This window comes from Sceloporus undulatus, chromosome 1, assembly GCF_019175285.1.
Source record: "Sceloporus undulatus isolate JIND9_A2432 ecotype Alabama chromosome 1, SceUnd_v1.1, whole genome shotgun sequence".
NCBI classification, from domain to species: Eukaryota; Metazoa; Chordata; class Lepidosauria; order Squamata; family Phrynosomatidae; genus Sceloporus; species Sceloporus undulatus.
This window is the reverse complement of record NC_056522.1, coordinates 57,962,958-57,983,928: the sequence shown is the minus strand read 5'-3', so window position 1 is coordinate 57,983,928 and position 20,971 is coordinate 57,962,958. Positions and strand designations below refer to the sequence as shown.

Here is a 20,971-nt window from a genome sequence, read left to right as displayed (position 1 = left end):
TTAAAGCCCCCTTTCTTCCAGAAAGGGACCCAAGGAGGCTCACAAATAAAAACATTTTTTAAAATAGTTAAAAAAAAACAATTTAAAAATTTAAATAAAAACATTTTAAAACTGCATATGCTAAAACAAAAACAAAAAAAAAAACCTTTTATCTTGTTCAGCAGATCCTTAATGAAGCCAAAGATCTTTTGTTGGTATTTGTTGTTGTTGTTGTTGTTGTAGTAGTAGTGTGCCTTCAAGTCATTCCTGAGTTATGGTAATCTTAAAGTGAACCAGTGATGGGATTTTCTTGACAAAATTTGTTCAGAGGGGGTTTGCCATTGCCTTCCTCTCAGGCTGAGAGTGTATGACTTGCCCAAGGTTACCCATGGTCAAGTAAGATTTGAACTTAGTTTGAGTCTGCTAACCAGGGTTTGAAACCCAGCTGGGCCATGAAACTCACTGGGTGACCTTGGGCAAGTCACACCACCTCTGCAATGGCAAACCACCTCTGAACAAATTTTGCCATGAAACCCCCATAGGGTCGTGTTAGAGGTGCATACGTTGGCAACAACTTGAAGACACACAATAGCAACAACAACAACAACAACAATTGGCAAAGGGGTCAGACAAGGCTATCACCCTATTTATTCAATTTATATGCAGAACATATTATAAGGAAATAGAAGGAAGAAATATGATAATCTGAAATATGCTGATGACTAGTAGAAAATACTAGTAGAAAACCTCACAGACCTAGAACTAAGGAAGATCAAAGAAGAAAGTGCAAAGGCAGGCTTACTGTTGAACATAAAGAAAACAAAAACAGTGACCACAGCGAACTTACATACATTCAGACTAGACAATGAAAATAGAAATAGTAAAAGAATACTCATATCTGGCATCAAACATTGATTAGAACAGGGACTGCAGCCAAGAAATCAGAAGATTAAGAATGGGGAGAGCGGCTATGAAAGAAGTAGAAAAGATCCTAAAATACAAAGACATAAAACTCAGCACAAAAGTCAGAATAATACAAGCCATTGTATTCCCTGTTGTATTCCCTATGTATGGATGTGAGAGCTGGACATTTAAGAAAGAAGATAGGGGGAAAATCAATTCATTTGAGATGTGGTGCTAGAGAAGAGTGCTAAGGATTCCATGGACAGCCAAAAAGACAAACAAATGGGTACTAGCAATAGCAACAGCAGCTTCATTTATATACCGCTTCATATCACGTAAGCAGTGTCTAAGCAGTTTACAGCCGTAAGCGAATTGCTCCCAACAAGCAACCTCAGAAAGATGCAAGCCTGTGTCGAGCTTGAGCCTTGGCTGGTATTAAACTCACAACCTTATGGTTTGTGAGTGAGTGGCTGCAGTACAAGCCACTAGAGCAAATCAAGTCAGAAATACCCCTAGAAGCCATGCTGACAAAACATAGACTGACTTATTTTGGACACATCATGAGATGGCATGAATCATTGGAAAAATAATGTTGGTAAAGATGGAAGGAAGTAGAAAAAGAGGAAGGCCACATGCAAGATGGATGGACTTTATTAAAGAGACCACAATTATGCGTTTGCAGGAGCTGGGCAGAGCAGTAGAGAATAGGTGGGCCTGAAGATGTCTCATCAGCAAGGTCCCCATGGGTCGCAGTCAACAGGAAGGCAGTTAACAACAGGCCACAAATAGTAGCCCAGTTCTAAACACAGAATTTTGGAGTAACTTAGATTTCCAGAATACCAATGCATCTGGGACATATTTTCTTTGAATATATTGGCATCAAGCAATTACACAGAAATTGGTTTTTAAATTAGTAACTTGGGGGAGATGCAAACCATCTTATTTGGTGTTAGCAAACATTAATTCTTTTGCAAAGAAGTAAAGCAATGTAAACATTGTGTTATTTTAATTTTCTTTTCAGGCTTGAGTGTAAATTGGAAATGTCCTTGTTTTACAGGTGTTGGAAACCAACAGGTGGACTGTTGGTACAGTAATTCTCACTTAAAAGAAACCATGTATGTGACTAGACCAATAAACAGAACATACCTACATTGTGTGTGCCAAAACTCCACAAAAGCCATTGGGCTTGAGAAGTAGAAATATTTGCCAAGTTGAATTGCACATAGGTGTGCTGTGAGTGCACACACACAAGTCTACAAAAACATCTGGGGAAGTTGGTAACTTGAAAGTAATAACCCAATGTTAGCATGGACAGGCATTTACATTAAAAGTACCATTTATTGCTCAAGTTAACAATACAATTCTGTTGTGCTTGATGCTAGCAAATATTAAGTTAATGTTCAGAAGTAAAGGCTGAGAGTCAGCAGAGCATTCCTGCTGTTTTATGCTTCCTTGATCGTGCAGAGCAGCCCCAATAAATTTGGTTTTCTGATGCTGTATAGGCAAAGCAGTTCAAAGTATTAAAACAGTTTCTCCTCTTCTTTTCTTCAACTATGGAAAGGGCTGAGGAGGCCAGTTTTTCAGACTGTAAATTTCTGAGATTTCTAAACAAAATGAAACATAAATAATGGTTGTATTATGGAAAAGATAGCTGAGGAAATATTTCTGTAGAGCAAACTGTTTACTTTGGGCATAGAATTTCACATTTGATAGGACAGTTGCAGCAAGCAAGAAGAGCCCAGCATACATGTGAGGCAAAGGACAAGACCAAAGCAAAAGGCAACAGAGGAGATTATTGCACCACTGAAAAAAGCGTCTAATGGCTGTCTAATTCAAGCTTCATTCAGGCTGTACCCTAGTATTATTGCATGGCTTTTTCTCCCCAAAACCACCATCTGGGTACAGCCCAGTTCCAATACAAGTCCCTGAACTCTCTTCAGCGGCCATTTTCCAAAGTCAGAAAGCTCTCCTGTTGAACTAAATTCAGAATCTTCAAATCCAAGAAAGCCAGTCTTATTGCATGAGGGGGAAAAAGCCAAAATGGAGTGGGAGAGTAGTTGCTTTCTCCATGACTCTCCCCATGCAATCACACCACTTCCATTCTCTTCCCAAGGGAGATGGTCATAAAAGTGTGTCTTTTGTCCCACTGGAAAAATCCATTCCACAAAAGACACACTTTTACAACAGTCTCCCTCAGGAAGAGAATGGAAGTGTTATGACAGCGTGCAGAGAGATGTGAAGAAAGCCACCACTCTCCTGTTCCGTTTTGGCTTTCATTTCTCGTGTGATAAGGCTCATATTGGTTTGAGTATGACTCTGGAGCCCAGGGTTTGAATCCCTGCTCAGCCATGGAAACCTACTGGGTGACCTTGGGCATATCATACTCTCTCAGCCTCAGAGGAAGGCAACAGAAACGGCAACAGCAACTCCGCCCCCACCGAACAAACCTTGTCAAGAAAACCTCATTATAGGTTCAGCATATGTTAGAAACAATTTGAAGGCACACACCAACAACAACAACACCAATAACAAAAACAACAACAACAACAACACAATTGTAAGTATGCATAGGAAAGAGTTATGAGTTCCTAATTCTAGTTTATGATATTGTAACTGACTGACTAGGTGGCAGTTATAGTATATAACTTGGGACCTTATTGCACCACTTAAATAACCTGACTTACCTCTTCTGAACCGATGTCTAATTCGGACTGCAGCCGAGTCCTATTGCAAGGATTTTGTTGCTGTAGCCGCTAGGCAAGTCCAGCCCGGCTGCAGCCCGGGTCCCCAGCACTCTTCGGCAGCTATTTTATGAGGTCGGAAAGCTCCCAGTTTCGAAACGAGGCTCCAGACCCGGGCTGCAGCTGGCTGGACTCACCCAGTGGTTTCAGTGGCAAAATCCTTGTGATAGGACCCGGCTGGAGTCCGAATTACACTTCAGTTTGGAAGAAGTAAACCAGACTATTTAAGTGGTGCAATAAGGTACTTGATTTGGCACAAAATTAGCATGACTTTCTTTTGGAAGAAAAAATGTTATACCATATGTATTCAATTATAAGTCGACCTCATGCATAAGTCGAGGGCAAGTTTTGGGGCCAAAATTATGGATTTTGATATGACCCGTGGATAAGTCGAGGATAAAACTTAGGGGCATGCAACAAAGGATATAAAAGATGAAGTTTACTGTCTTCATACAGAAATGTCTTATTCAGATCCTTCTAATCCCAGTTCCTCTTGGTGCTCTTTTGAGGGGAAGCACCAAAGAGATGCTACCACTTCCATTTTCCCACTTAGGCATTCACAAAAAGGCCAGAAGCAGCACCATAGTGGAAAGAGTAGAGGGGTTTGGTGCTTCTTTAGAGTGCTCCCAGGATGAACTAAGCGGCTACCTTTTGCCACTCTACTCAGAAAAGGAGAACAGTTAAAACACACTACTTACATTGACCCGTGGATAAGTTGACCTAGCTTTTGGGGTCAATTTTTTGACAAAAAGCTCTAGACTTATACATGAGTATATACAGTACATGGAGCTACAAGGTCCTGAACTGTAATGAACATCTGGATTGTAAGAAATCTCTTTGCTTTCCCAGTTTGGGAGGAGCAGGTAAACAAATATAAACAAACAAACCAGTATAAACAGAAGAAACCAGCAACTTTTGTAAAATGGACATAATTATTTTGTCCACTAGTTTTCCTTAGTGTGAAGCAGACATAACTCACTTATTTCTATAAAAAGATTTGAGAAAAGGAAACCAAGACCAGAGAATCTGATGCTGTACATAACTTTATATGAAAACAACAGTCTATCTTAAAGATTGTATTCACTGTTCTAAAAGAAAATAAATTAATTCCATAATCCATTAAAATGTTTTTTAAAATGTTTTCATTAACTTTTCCATTTTTTCCAGCCTTTACCTCCATACACACACTTCCCTCTAGTAAAGTCAGCTTGCCAACTTTGGCATAACCCTGCTTCAAAACATTTGTTGTGTGTGGTCAATGGCATTTTTAAAATTGGAGCCTCTTCATCTATTCTTCCACATAAATTTTAATCAAGGTGTAATAATATGTTTGCTCACAATTTCACTTCTGAAGAAAGGAACCAATGAGAGTCCATTCATATATAATTGTATTGGCCTCTTTGAAATGAAAAATGATTATCTGCTTCTCAGTGGGGGAACATATCAGAAAGCATATTAGTTTCTGAATCCTTATGTGGTCCCATGCCTTCGGAATGTAAGAGCAACACACCTCTGAAGCCTGTAGCAACTTTATTATAAAATCCAGTCATCCATATCTGGGTTAGAAAGAACATGAATGCATGCAGCATTCTAATTTTGAATGGGCATTCTGCTCTTGGATCACTATAGTAAAATCATGAAGGTCTTCACTGTTTTCAATGGGCAGCTCACATTAGGCCATATACTGTAACTAGAACCCATCTCTTTACAGCATTTACCAGAAATCTGAAAACCACATCATATCAGTGATTTTCATACTGATTTTTCCAACGGTCAAGGAGCTTCAGTTGACCAGGTTTCATATCCTACAACTTTCACAGATGAAGACCAGGACACATAAGGACAAGCAATATCAGAGTGAGGCCAAGATGGCCAAAGTCAGGAAAAATACAAAAGCTAGGAAAGGCTGCAGCAGTTTGTTTTTGCCTGAGCCTACCTGGACATGTCTCATCCGCAGAGTCAACATGGGTCGGCATCAAATCAATGGCAGTTAACAACAACAACAACAACAACAACAACAACTGGGAATGGCAAGATTCCACCTACTTTTTCCCTCTCAACCTTTGTTGAGCTGAGTGAGTGCCAACTACCTTTGAACTTATCATAGAATCATAGAGTTGGAAGAGACCACAAGGGCCATCCAGTCCAACTTGGTTTGCAGCAGCTGAAGTAAGCAGAGGACAAAGTGGAAGAGGAAAGATATTTTTAAAACAGTTGAAAACTGTTGTTGTTGTTTTATTAATTTGTATCCTGATTTCACCCCAAAATTGGGGTTCAAAGTGGCTCACAATTTAAAAGAACAATACAATTTAAAATGTACAAGAAGTGCACATTGAAATATAATTAATGTATTTACAGTATTAAACTATTTACAGTACAATATTAAACTATCTACAGTATTAAACTATTTACAGTACCATATTAAAACTAAAATGCAATTATTAAAAAAAAGCTCTTAAAACAGTTAAAACAATACAGATTCCCCCAACCTGTTCTTTTAAAACATTGTGTTTTTAAAAACTTATCTGAATAAAAAGGTTTCAGCCTACTGATGGAAGGACAAGGAAGGGGCCTTCTGGGAAGGGAGTTCCAGATTCTAGGGGCAGAAAGCCCTTTCTTATACTCACACAACTGTGCTTGTGATGGTGGTGAGACTTGGAAGATTATCGCACTGCGTTCTGAGAACGTTCCATATCATCACGTGATGAGAACGTTCCTGGAACGGATATTACCGCATTAGAAATCAAAACGTGATCAGAACGGGATCAGAACGGGAGTTTACCGCACTGCGATTCCTTTTTCTTGAAACCGTTCTGAGAACGGTTTGCTATAGCGCATGCGTATTAGATCTTGTGGGCGGTGTACCAATGACGTCGCCACTCTGTGGTTGTTTTGACCCGGAAGTCGTCCGATGACTTCCTTGTGGGTTGTAAAGATGGCGTCGGAGAAAGCATTTTTTGATCTTGTGAGCATGGTAGAGAAAGAAGACGAGCGAAGAAGGAGAAGAATGAGTCGCATTGCCAAATCGCTTGTCCTCATTTCGCGCCGGAGGGCTGCTCTGAGTAAGATTGCAGTTATGGCTGCCAGCGGCAATCTAGATATATCCAGCTGTCTGGCATGGATGGCGACCTGGCCTCGCATCCCACGTTGGTGGCAGCAACCCCGGGAGCGGACCAACTGGTGGAGTGACGAAGTCCTCCAGCGATGGGATAACGACATGTGGGTTTCTAACTTCCGCATGTCTAAAGAAACCCTTTTTGATCTGGCTAGCATCTTAAGACCAGAGCTGGAGCGTGGGGAGTCTAGATTCCGGAGTCCCATCCCGGTGGAGAAGAGAGTGGCCCTAACTATTTGGTGGCTCTCAAGCCCTTTGATGTATAGGAAGGCGGCTTCCCGTTTTGAGGTTGGAATATCCACAGCTGCAGAAATTGCCATCGAGGTGTGCCTTGCTATGGAGAAGCTGCTGCTGAGGAAAACTATCCAGCTTGGAAACTACCACACGGTGTGTATCAATATTACTTTTAAACCTAAGACTTCTGGGTGCAAATGCATTAATTCATATCTACAGATATATAGATTTTGTTTATGTAATACCATAAAGATATGTTTACATCCTGCCTTTTTCTTGTGTGGGAAAAAAAGAAAGGCTTTCAATCACCTTTGCAATTATTGGGGTGGGTTAATGGTCCTGGGCTTGGGGCATGGATTTCAAAGGTGTATCTCTGCTGCTGGCCTCTCTCTTATCCAGATGTGCTGGGGGGGGTGGTCCTAGGCTTGCAGCATGCACTTTGGAGGTGCATCTCTGCTGCTGGCCTCTCTCTTATCCAGCTGTGCTGTTGTGGTTTGCAAATCTGGAAAAATGTATCTTGATATGTTTGTAAGAGTTGATATGTGAATAAGTAACATCTGGATTCCCCTTCAGTGTGTTCTAGGTATATAAAACATAATAATTTCTATTGTCCTTGTTATGCTTTTGTCTCTGTGATCCCAGTTTCATATACCAATAACAATAATAATAATAATAATGATAATAATAATGCATTATCTGATATGAAATATATTTTCCCCCTTTTTCTGATATCCCAAATTTATTATACCTTTGCCTTTTTTCAGATTATGGATGGATTTCAGAGACTTGGATTCCCACACTGCATAGGAGCTATTGATGGCACTCATATCTCTGTTTGCCCACCGCTGGGACGCAGAGAGGAATACATCAACCGCAAGCAGGGATTTTCAATTGTTCTGCAAGCAATTACAGACCACAGTGGAAGGCTAATCGACATAGAAGTCGGGAATTGTGGGAGATCGCACGATTCTCACATATTTAACAATTCTGCTATCTGTGAAGTGATGGATGAAGGCTGTTTTGTGCCCGGAAATCCCACCCTGCATGTCCACGATGTAGCCATTCCACCACTGATTATAGGGGATGGTGCCTACCCAATCAGGAAATGGCTAATGACACCATATCGTGGAGAATTAACACCTGACAAACTTGCTTATAACACTGCCCATTGTAAGGCAAGGTGCGTGGTGGAGAGATGTTTTGCGCGATTGAAATCTAGGTGGGGTTGTCTTTCTGGTAGACTAACTGTGAAAGAGGAAAATTTTATATCAGTGGTTACAGCATGTGCCATCCTGCACAATATTTGTGAGACGAGGGGAGAAGTCCTTGATCCCGATGTTGAACCACCTGCGAAAATTGTCCTCCCGGCTTTCTCGAATAACATCGGAGGACACTCTAGAAATCACAAAAAAGAGGGTCAAGCTGTTAGATCTGCAGTAACTAGCATTATTTTGGGTCGGTAACACCAGAAACTGACATTATTTCATCTTTCATAACATCACATCAGTTATGCCAACAGCATTGATCTGTTCAAAACATTTTTTCTTGGTTTACCTTTGTATCAATCTATTTATGTTGAAATACATGTGTTTGACAACGTGTCATGTACAACATGTGAATAACTTTACCAGATGGCAATGTTGAATCTCGGTTGTTTAGATTCATTTTGCTTGTAACTTTTTTTTTTCCCAATCAGGTTCTGCTAGTGGTGTATATATTACTGTGGGGTATTAATACCCGACTGTTATAGATTAATTTCATTTTTACCCAAATTTTGGAAATCTATTTTGTAGAGTTATACAATTGCTATATTGATGTTTGAAATATCATTTTTGGGAATATAGGAAAACAATGGTGTAAAAATGGATTGTATATATTACATTTCTATTAATACATCATGGTTCCTACCATTGCAATGTTATACAGTACTGTGAAGACCTTAAGGATAATACCAAACTTTAAAACCAAAAGGAAGGCTGTTCTAGAAACCATTGCTGAATAATATTGCTATTGCTGTGGAAATGTTTAGGTATATTAAGGAGGGCAGACCAATTTCAGAGAACACAGCTGTATTTTGTCAACAATATAACTTAACATTTTTAAACACGATTAAATATCTTTTTTCTTTACAAAAAAAACTGTCTGTTGACTTGTTTTCCATTATGTAAACAAAGCAGGCTTTTATATAAACTGTATATACATTATGTCAGAACATATCCATATGCACATGGTGACATACAAACGTTTTCCTTAACATGAAAACTAAACTTTAATTTGGTTCAAGGAGAAATGGTTACAGTCCCTCCTTATCGGGCACATAACAGGGTAAACATTGAATGCTGAAACATATCTGCGGTTTCAAAACATAACCTTTTCCCTATAAATGTTTTCCCTTATGGGGAAAATATTTTTTTTTTCTTGATTATCCTCCCAGTACGAGAACTGCATGGTTTATTTTGTTTTTGTTGAGGTGCAACAGCGCATTGCAAGGAAGATGTTCCAGCATTGCTCTCACATTGCACGGTTCCAATGCAGCCTTCATTCTGAAGGGGATCAGTGACTTCCACAGCATTCTGAACATCCCTGTTGATGTTCTCTAATGTGTTGTCATCATCAATAATGTTACTAGTGGGAGTGACAGGACAACCATCAGGAGCATAAGCAGGAGGAAGTTCATCAAAGAGTTCAGGGGAATTGTTCCCTTGACATTGCCCACCAACATACGATGGGGATGGTTGCTCCTGGAAATCTGTACAGACAGCTGGGCCTGGTGTTGAGGGAGGAATATCACCCGGAGATGCCCTGAATGATGTGTGCATGGTTCCTTGGGCGATAGTAACATGTTGCCCCGTTGGAAGTGAACATTCATGATCAACTTTCCTCCGGTACAGTTCAGTCATGGTCTCCATGTACTGCAACATTCTCTGTCTGTCCTGTGCACTTCTCCTTACATCTTCCTTCATAATATTTACAAGTTCCATTTCTGTCCTCCTACAGTCTTTCATGCTGTCGTGTACAATCTCCATGAACCGTTCCTGTGTTCTCCGGGTAAGTTGGGCCTCTCGACTAGCACTCTGCATTATAGTGCGCGCAATATGTTCTCCTCTTCTGGCGCGACGATTCCTGTTCCTGTTTGATCAGAGTCTTGTTCCAGGAGACAGCAATACATTGGGTTGTTCCTGTTCCTCATCGGGATCGTTACGTGCTGAAATTTAAAAATTAGAGAAAATAGATTAAGCCCACAGTAAGGAAATGTATTTCTTATGGTAGCATCATGTAAAGGGTTTTAGACAAGGAATTTTCCTAGAGAAGCAGATACTACCTACCATCAGTTCCACCGCTTGTATCATCTGCACGTCTTTGCAAGTCTCCCAATTGTTCTCCAGTCGCACCTTCAAAGTGTAGCATGAAACACCAACGTTATTTATTTTGAACACATATACAGGTTCACTATATTTATTAACAGAACAGAGATCCAGAAAAAGACATAAATTTATATATTACTACCTGCTATTTGCGTAGGTCCACTTTCCAAAATGGTGAAAGGTATACTTATGATTGTGTCATCGAGACAAGTGTCATCAGAATCTGAAAAATTTCAAGGGGAAAGAAAGAGTAAAGCATTTGTTATTTTATCAAAATAGTAATGTTGTCACGCACATAGCAGAAATCTTCAGGCATTACAGATGGGCTACTTGCCTTCATCACTGTCTTGTCTGGTAGTTGTTTCCTGGGTGCCTCCATCGCCTGTGTTAGCCATGGAGGTGGATGCGGTTTCCTCAGTCACATTTGTGGTTTCACCCTCCCTTTCAAAATGAAGACTTCGGGATAACCTATGAGGGGTGATGCTAACATCCCCATGAAAGATTTCCTCTAGTTCCCTATAAAAGGGACATGTAATAGGGTTGCTTCCACTTCTCTGATTATGTTTCACAACCTTTCTATACTCAAATCTCATTTTTTTGGATTTGCTTCTGCATTCCTCGGCAGATCTGACATGGTTTCTCTTTGCCATTTCATCAGATACAACCTTAAAAATATCCAAATTTCTATAATTCTTTTTTTAATTTGTTTTGCAATTTTTGTTCTTTCCATATTTCCAATAAGGCCAAAACTTCATTGGCACTCCACACCCTCCCCCTTGCTTGCGTGGAGGCACCACTTTCGGTCACTGGATGGCTATCCATGGCTTTCCCAATGACAGCAAATATAAAATAAGTCTGCAATCTAATTATAGAGGTTGTGAATCAAACGTTTGCAGTATCACCTAGCTGCTGCTGCTGGCTCTCTCCACTCCCAAACTCCCGGCTCTGCAGTAAAAGCACTAGAGGGCGCAAGTCTATGTTTTGGCGCCAAGAATCCCTGCACAGTGATGACGTCGCAAATCCATCTCCCCGCTGGACCTTTGCAGAGTGGCCGAAGTTCCTGGGAAGCAGTGATGGCGCGTAGGAAGGGTTCCACGTGGGCAAATAAGGAGATAGATTTGCTCCTGAGAAGTGTTAGGGGGAGCGGAAAGTTAAAGATGCTCATGAGGTCCCGTTCTATGCCCATTCTTCAAGTGCATAGAGAGGTAGCAGCGCATTTAAAAATGCATGGCTACAACCGCACCGTCGAAGAGGTATTCATGAAGTTCAAAAAAACGCGTGATACCTTTTTGGACTGTGTGAATAGTTTTGGGGCATCACCCCCCAAAGAAAAACAACCACCCTTTTTCCACCTGATGAAAGAGCTGTGGCTTATGGCCGGGAACAATGGCTCCCAGGAAAAAAAATCCATCGGGTAAGTTTGTAGCTTTACAACTAAAGGCTCATTGTTGCATGGTATGCCATGGAATTTTCCCAGTGTTGTAGCCATAAGGAACAGTTGCTAAAGACAGTAACTATATCAATATCATGTTATGCTATTTCCCTTATAAGTTTGCAAAAGAAAACAACTCTAAAATGGAATACCATCCCAGAGGTCGCCATACCTTTCCAACACAGGAAGGGATAGATGGGTGTAGATATGGAGGATAAATATATTAGACAACAGCATTTCCACTCTGTATTCTTATTTATGCTATCTGCAAAAAGATGGAGAAATTTTAATGTCCTACATTTTTAGTTGTATTCTCGACCTACAGTTTTCCTAGAGTATTCTTACTATGATCAATGCACAATTTCTGATTTAGTTATCTCTTTACTTTTTTTATATGCATAAAAATGCAGATGTTACTGATGAACTTTCTGGAACTGGAATCCAATCGGGACCACCAGGAATCCTTGCAGCAAGTGACATCTTGCCAGAAACCCAAACTCTGGCAGAACTTCAACAATCAGGTGAATTTAAATAAATATGCATTGTCTATTTCAAATAAGAGTGGTGATCATATAAGGATTAAGGTTTCCATTAATAACATATTTCTATATACCAAATACCTGAATATCACGAAAACTTAACTTACAAGACAGTAAATAACAAGAAATAAACGAACATATTGTGTTAAACAGAGAATACATTGCAATAAACTGTCTTATTAAAAGCTATTCGTATATTTCTTTTTTCTGTACAGTGCAATCTTCCTTGAAGACTCAGCTGAACCTAAATAGGAAAATAGTGAGAGTCCTCCAGAAAATGGATAGAAGAATAAAAACCTTGGAGAACATTGTTAAAGTGAAGCAGGAAAACACATCCACCACTTAATTTTGTATTGAAATGTTATTGTTTCTATATTGTTATTATTTTTTTTATTAAACCTTTTGTTGGCTTGCATCCAAATTTGGATATGGTAAAACAATATTGTTCCAAGGGAACCAGAGTTATTTTTACCAATTTTTATTCCCCAATTTCTGGGTAATCTTTTGTTTGTTATGACGTTTTGAGAAGATTGTTTTGTTTTATTTCGTTGCAGTGTAATAAATGCTATTTATATTTCATAACTCGCATCTGTTGGCATGCTTTACAGTAGTGTCCTTTACTTCTATATAAAAATACCTGTTCAGACTGGCAGATTGATAATTTCTTGAATATCATGCCACAAAGTACAGGACATACACACTGCCAAGAGCATGAAAGGTATATAGTTTCATAAAGATAGAGTTAACAGAACAACCTTTATCCATATTGCTAATTCGCTTAGCTCTGAAAAGCTATCATTCCAAACATTCAAGGTAGATGGTGGTATGACATATTACCAGTAGGCCCCTGTAAAGTTAGCCCACATCATACTGCTTCTGTTTGACAGCCTTTACATGTACTTAGTGACCAAGAAGTGTCTTCATGCAAACAATAAAAAATGCATGGAAGAGTGGCCATACATGTTATTCTATATATGCAAGTAGATATGTTCTACTAAATAAAAAATATCCTAATTAAAAGCAATGGAAATACATAGCTGTGTAAACTGTAAGCACTTGGCAAAGAAAGCTTCACAGTTATAATAATAATAAACATAATATCCAGGCAGAGAGTGTTGATATACATGGTTGCTTGATGATCCATCAGCAATGGTAAGTTTTGAGTGGCAAATTGTGCAGTACTATAAACCAATTGTAATATTACTTAAATTCTGATTATGAAATAATTTCTGTAATACATAACAGATTACAGATGAAAAAGAACATAATTCCTGAAATCCAGAAATGATCCCTTTTTTAACATGCTGGAGGGAGAACAGTTCTTTGAAAATAATTGTACCAGCCAGCAATGAAAACCATGGTCAACATTACACATAAACCCACTTCCTCAGATGTAATTTTGGCTTAGGTAACACTCTTCTTTAGGCTGCTCATGCTTTTCAAATAACAAGATCTTTTTGCATATTAGCCAGCATGCTGCCAATCCCCAGCACACCCTCCATGGATGTCTATACTGTAGTGTGGGAAACTCCGCCTTGCATGCATTTCTACATGGCCCCCTCCCTTTCTCCCAAAATGGCAGAGACCTTCAGGGGACACTGGGGAGGGAAGGGGTTTTTTTTTCTATTTCTTTTCTTTCACCAGAATGTGAGGCGGGGAAGTTCCCCGCCCCTTTTTGTGCAGGCCGAAATATACTGTCATCCTTGTAGGTCACACAGTATGAGAACAGAGTCATGACCAGCGGTCTTCTGACAGCCAGTAGAGCATCTCATGAGAGGCTTTACTGGTGCTCCAGAATACTGTCCGCTGAAAGGAACTCCTTTCCTGTCTGTGTGTCACCTACAAGGATAACAACATACAGCGGCATGTCGAGCTCCCATCACAGGAGCCACGACTGAGCAATTTGGCATCAAGAGCACCCTAGACCCCACACATTTCCACTGTCTTTCGTGTCATGGCGAGAATCGCTGTTCCTTGCTCTATGACATCTCTTTCTATGGTCGATCCTATACCGTTTGTCCTGGTGCCAGCAACCCGCTCCTTTTGCTGTTATGAGCTCGTTTTGTCCAAAATTTAAAGCTAATTTGCATATATTTCCCAGCATTCCAGCACCCCTCATCCATTATGGCCTCCATGGCTTCAGTACCCAAAACCCGGCCATCCAATAGTCTCCTTGTCCCCGTACATGTGACCCCGAACAACCAATCCCCAGTCTAAATTCGCCCCTAAATGCCTCCCTATCCTCTGTCAATCATCTGCAGGGGGGAGGAGAAGCCCCAAAGCCGAGCTGGAAAAAGCCCCATCTGTCATAAGCACGCAGGGAGCCCAGCCCCAAATCCCCAGAGCCCAAAAGAGGTTTTAAAAAGACAAAAAACACATAAACCTTCAGTTCCCCCCCCCTCAGAAATACCCCCCCCTTTTCCTTGTGCAGCCCTCGGGGTCGCTGCATCCGCGGACCCCAGATGTCCTTTAAACACCAGCCCCCTGATATCATGGTGTATTGTGCCAACACACAACAGAAGATGGGTCACTTACACAACTCCAGAGATAAATATGTCTAGACACATTGCAATATGCTGGCGACAGAAGTCACTCTGTGACAATTCCGGAGACACTTGTATCCTCTGCTTTTGCGACATGCAACCTGTGATACTTAGTGCTATGCATGTCTATGTCATGACTCCATTTCTGCTTTTTTTTGCCCGTGCACAGAAAAAAAAAACCCTCACACGTGTGTGTGTATGCAGAGAATAGGATAAAATCCTTTTCTCTAAGACGGGGGCACGTCATACATGGGAGAGCAAAGAAAAAATTAGTACGCTCTAGGACTTTGGAGGACTAAAAGAGAAGGGCATTCTTTCAGCCAATCAGGAGACGGAGAATGAGGGAACGGATTTGGGAACGGATAAGAATACCGCACACACTTCTCTTGGAACGTTTTCATCACGTTTCAGCTCTCTGGGAACACATTCAGAACACATTCAAATCCGTTCCCTCCTGGAACACATTTGGAACACATTTAAGCGTTCTGAGAACCCGATTGGAACACATACGTGCGGTATACTCAAATGCGTTCCGTTCTCATCACGTGATCAGAACGTTCTCAGAACCCAGTGCGATAATAAGAGAAGGGCCTCTCCTGATGATCTCAGAGATCGAGCCAGCTCATACTAGGACAAACAGTCTGTTGAATAGCCTGGGCCTGAGCCATAGAGGCTTTATAGGTCATAACCAGCATTTTGAATTGTGCCTGGAAACAAACTGGCAGCCATAGAATCAGAATTTGAAGAGACCTCAAGTCCAACCCCCTGCCATGCAGGAAAACACCATCAAAGCACTCCCAACAGATAGCCATCCATCCTCTATTTAAAAACCTCCAAAGAAGAAGACTCCCACCACAGTGTGAGGGATAGTGTTACATTGTTGAACAGCTCTTACCATCAGGAAGGTCTTCCTAATGTTGAGGTGGAACCTCTTTTCCTGAAGCTTGCATCAATTGCTCCATGTCCTATTCTCTGAAGCAGTAGAAAATAAGTTTGTGCCTTCCTCAGTATAACACCCCTTCAAATATTTAAACAGGGCTATCACATCACCTCTTAACCTTCTCTTCTCCAGGCTAAACATACCCAACTCCTTAATTCACTTTTCCTAGGGAAATAGTCAGTGAAACTGTTTCAATAGGGGAATAGATTGTCCCAGTTAACAGTCTAACTGTAGCTTTTTAGCCCAGCTGAAGTTTCCAAAGATTCTTCAAAGCCATTCCCAAGAAGAATGTGTTACAGTAGTCCAAATGAGATGTAACTAAGGCATGTGCCACCAGGACCAGATCTGATATCTCAAGGAACAGGTGCAATTGGAGCACAAGCTTTGATTGTGCAAAAGCACTCCTGGCCACTGTAGAAACCTTGGCCTCCGGGTACAAAGCTGAATACAGGAATACAGTCGGCCCTCTACATTCGTGGATTTCAGACTTGCAGTTTTGATCATTTGTGACTTTGTAGCTGCTGCTTAACAAGGTCAACCTCTTCACACACACCTCTTCCTCATCTTTCCTCCCAGCCAGCCAAAACCAACACCGTACATTCCTCTGCTTTGCCAAACTTTGTATCCTCTTCATTTCCAAAGGCATTACCTTTGAATCCAATGTTTGCAGTAAGGGCTGTTCGACAATGGAATGCACTCCCTCGGAGGGTGATAGAGTCTCCTTCCTTGGAGGTCTTTAAACAGAGGCTGGATGGCCATCTGTCAGGGATGCTTTGATTTGGATTTCCTGCATGGCAGGGGGTTGGACTGGATGGCCCTAGTGGTCTCTTCCAACTCTATGATTCTATGATTCTATGATTCTACCCCTGGGAGGACTCTTTATCATTCATGGGGGAGGTGGGTGACTAACATTTTTGCTGCTTTCCCACTTTCATGGGGGTCCTTGGCCTTGGCCCCTAACCACATGGATGTGGAGGGGTGACTGTACACTCAAAGTGAGAACCTATGTCTTCAGGGGAAGCATAACCCCAGGCTATAACCCTATTCCCTGTTCCAGCTTGTGACTGACCAAGAGCATCTTTGTCTTGCCTGGAATAAGTTTCAATTTGTTTGCCCTCATGCCATACAAAAGTGAAATGATAGAGGAATAATCAGGCCTGTCTCTCCTAAATTAGAACAGTAGGATGGCAAAAGATCCCAGTTCCAGCATCTTTCTTCAGTATTTGGAACATATGAAGATGAAAGTGGTAAAGAGAGGACTTGGTGTTCTTTATATTTTGTATTTAAAATGTCATATACCAATTCAGAATCCCTACACTGCAAGTTGATAAAAGAGGAGGGATTGATCTGACTGAGAATCCAGTAGTAATATTGCAAATCAGAGATGGGACTGAGGTAGGTTTACACCTTACAAATACACATACAACTTCCAGTAGTCTTCTTAAATGATTTCAAAATGTTTATATATATATATATATATTTTAAAAAATAAAACAAAAACAATTCCTGGAGAGCTGGAGAGTCTGGATGTATAGTAAGGTAGTCATTACTGCTGCTGTTCATAATTCCTAGATCAAAATATTTCCATAACACTTCTATTTTCAGAAGAAGGACCACTAGGAAGTACAGCAAAACATGGTAGACTAACTTGAACTGTTTTTTCTGGTTGCCTGGAATTGCCTTCCTAATTTTTTAAAAAATTAGAATAACTGAATTCATGGAATATTCACAAAAGGGCACACCAGGGAAAAACAATCCTTAAAGCTGCATTTTGAGTCCAAAAACTGTCCAGCCAATATGAGCTTGGAAGAGGAGAAGGATTAATGGTGGAGAACGCACCCTCCCTACACCAAAAACAAAACAAAAAAAGACAAGGGAAGGGAAGGCTTAGCATCAGTGTGATTTGTAGCAATCCAGATAAAACAAGTCTGCCAAGAATGATTTGGAGCAATACATCATCTTGAAATGAAAATCACTGATGTGACAAATAAATGTGCTGCCATAGCAAAGACAATGAAGGAAGCAGTGGAAAAACTAAGGACAAAGCACCAAAGGGCAATGTCAAAACTTCTCACAAACAAATGTATGGGGTCCTTGGGCAACTGTAGTAGATATACTGATCTTCACATAAAAAGTGAACCAAAGTGTCAGGTAAGGACAAAACATGATCTCTGTGGAAATTATTTACAGAAATGTTTCCAAATTTTCCAAAAAGATGAGGAAAGAGTCAAAGGGCACTGTTTGTAAAACTTTCAGATGAAGCCAACCCTAGGGACATACCAATTTGTGCATATCTGAACAAAAGGATGTGACTTAAATGGCTCAGCTTTATTATAATTAACTCCAATATTCAATGAGTTGAGTTCAGAGAGCATAGAAAAATATGTTTCTTTTAAATATTTTATGGCAGTGGTTCTCAAATGGTGGGGCAGACCCCTGGTTGGATACGAGGGTTGCTCAAGGGAGCATGACATTTGGAGGCCTTGATTCCTCCTCTTCTTCTTCCCAAACTTTTTATGTGTAAAATTTACATATGTGTTGAGCTAAATATTGAATTTATTTAAATAAAACTGTTCCAATTTGAACAATGTTATTGCCTTATAAAATGTTAAAATATGAATGTACATGAATGTGCAAATCAATATACTCACACCAAATAAACAAAATATTTTTATTCATATACTATGTCCAGGGGGTATGCCATGGCACAAAGCTATAGAATTCTGGGATTTATAATTTTGTGAGATATTTAGCTTTCTCTGTCAGAGAGCTCTGGTGAAAAACAAACTACAGATTGCAGGATTCCATAACATTAAAACATGGCAGTTAAGGTGGTGTCAAACTCCATTATTTCTGCAGTGCAAATGCAGCCTTGGTTACATATGATGCTACAGAGTTACCAGACTGAATCTGGAAAGGGGCTCCTATAATTTTATTCCTTAATATATAATGAGCAGGATGATGAAGTACCATAAAGCTCAGGCAGGTGGGACAGCATGGCAACCTATCTGTTGTCCACTTCCCAAACTACCTGTTGCCCTTCGCTTCCCAAACCCTGAAAGATTGCAAAGGAATATGGGGGAATGCCCTTCAACAAGAATGTGCTCCTCTATCCCTCTCCCTCTTTCTCCTCCAGCAAGACAAGAGTCATGTTGGGAGGGAGCAGCTCCAGCTGAAAGTTGGAGTTTGGAAGATGAGGGAGAACAAGTGCTTTAGTATCTCTTGATGGAACTTTATAGCACCTTGTCATGCTCAGAGGTCTGTTAAGCATTAAAGTTATAGACAACTTGCATGGTGTTGTAGTGGTTTGAGTGCTGGATTAGGAAAATTGGGAGGGTTCAAATTCCCACTTGGCCATAGAAACCTACTGGGTGACCCTGGGCATCCCCCCTGAACAAATTTTGCCAAGAAACCCCCATGGTAGGTTCATTTTAGGATCACCATAAGTCCCAAATAGGCTTGAAGGCACACAACACAATCTGGTAATTCTAATTACAAATTTTATTTAGACAGGTAACAGGTTGACCAGGCATCCTCCTTTTCTATGACATGTCCTACATTTCAACATTCTGTCCAAGAGAAATTTTTAAATGTTCTCCATTTACACAAAACGCCCATCACAGGAGAGCTAAAGATAAATTAATTTTCTACCAAATTAATTTGTTATGTTGCCCCAGAGACTAAAGCCCCTGGTGATACTTCTACAAATTGTTTTGCTTTTATTAATAAAGAGATATTAAGAGATTGCATGTGGAGATGTACCTTTTGACCAATCTCTGATGTTGCTTGGCTGTATGTGACCTGGTTTTCATCTGTGAAATCTTCAATGGTAGGAGACTATTTTAGCATTGCAGAACCTAGCATTTTAATAAGGCATTGCCCACAAAGCAAAAATAGTGACAATGGTTTATCACGGTCAAAAGCCAGCAGGAAGTTAATAGAGACAATTGGCGTATATTTCCTCTGGGTGTGCACCCTGTGAGTCAGCTGAAAATTGGCTCAGCTGTCAGTCTTACTCCATCTCAGTTCTTCAGCTTGCCCTCTTTTTATTTTTGGAAAGCACAGCAAGAACATTAGTAAGTATATTCATCCACAGAAAGCCACAGTGATCCATTCCTTAATTGCCTCTTGATAGGACTCCTGTAACATGTTCCATTGGGGTTGCCCATGAAAAATGTTTGGAAATTACAGATACGGCACAGACAGTTATTGTTTCTGTTTTTTTCCTAACCCTAGAGAACCAACTTGCATTTGGATTAAGAGAGCACTTCCAGAGCCTGGCATCATAACCTGATATTTTCTCAGTTTAATTTCAAACCCAAAGAGATTTTTCTATCTTAGTGTGTACTGCGTGGCCATTCTGAGCACACACACATTTTTGTTTGAATTATTAAGTTCTTGCTATAAGAATAAACTTAAACCCAACTTTTGCCATTTTCAAGATCTGAATTTCCAGTTCTTCTTTGCTCATATTTCATTTCTGCCACTTACCCCCATATGTGCTCATTTAAAATTTAACTCAAAGGTTTGGACGTTGAAATCGTGCTGTTTCCATACAGTTCTCTCCTTTTGGCATTCACCACAGCATAGTTCACCAGTCACACACAGCCCCATATGTATGCAGTTTTGCAAAGGCCAAGGAGCCCATTTCAAAGAGCAAAAGAGTGATCTGAGCAAACTAATGAGGTGATGGCAATTCCCCTATCCTTTCATAATCAGTCCCAGGAAAGTATGTGTTCTTCTATGGCTGAACAAATATCACTTCATTTTTGGCTTTTGTGCTTGTGTGTTTGGGGTCAGGGAGGAGGATATGGAATTGGCAAAACCATCTCTAGGTACTTGCAGGGAAAGGGCAAATTACTTTCCTCATCTTTTATCACTCAAACATCCTTAAATATGAAAAAATGAAAGCCCTTACAACATATACTTATAAGAGTCTTATATATTTGTTTATAAGTATATGTATACTTATATACATCTACTTATAAGCAGCATATACTTAGAAGTGTCCTCTGTGTACAATGGAGCTTAATCCCAAGTAAAAGCACATTGGAGGAGGGTTCAGTGACAATAGCTGTCTTAATATTTCATTGTGCTTGCTCATTTAGTACACCTTTGATTGATGATTCTTGAAGACGCTCAACTATATATGAGTCTGAGGGGTTATTCAGATGGTGAAA

The 20,971-nt window shown here is 40.2% G+C and overlaps 1 protein-coding gene and 1 long non-coding RNA gene across 2 annotated transcripts; one reads left to right on the top strand and one right to left on the bottom strand.

The window, feature by feature from the left end:
- Positions 1–6,326: 6,326 nt before the first annotated feature.
- LOC121919388 (putative nuclease HARBI1) lies at positions 6,327–8,931 on the top strand. The gene is made up of 2 exons (XM_042445944.1): positions 6,327–7,125; positions 7,737–8,931. Exons 1-2 carry the CDS (start codon positions 6,535–6,537, stop codon positions 8,433–8,435), a joined length of 1,290 nt encoding a protein of 429 aa, XP_042301878.1. The 5' UTR covers positions 6,327–6,534; the 3' UTR covers positions 8,436–8,931.
- Positions 8,932–9,024: 93 nt separating this feature from the next.
- LOC121919389 lies at positions 9,025–11,065 on the bottom strand. Its single transcript, XR_006101463.1, has 3 exons — positions 10,480–11,065; positions 10,299–10,364; positions 9,025–10,177 (listed from the first exon to the last, which is right to left on the bottom strand). It is a non-coding gene; the product is annotated as an uncharacterized LOC121919389 (long non-coding RNA).
- Positions 11,066–20,971: the final 9,906 nt, after the last annotated feature.

Excerpts from the sequence above, each read along its gene's own strand:
- LOC121919388 (XM_042445944.1), top strand. The coding sequence starts at position 6,535 with ATGACTTCCTTGTGGGTTGTAAAGATGGCGTCGGAGAAAGCATTTTTT. Across the intron at positions 7,126-7,736 it reads AGCTTGGAAACTACCACACG|ATTATGGATGGATTTCAGAG; the intron begins GTGTGTATCAAT and ends GCCTTTTTTCAG.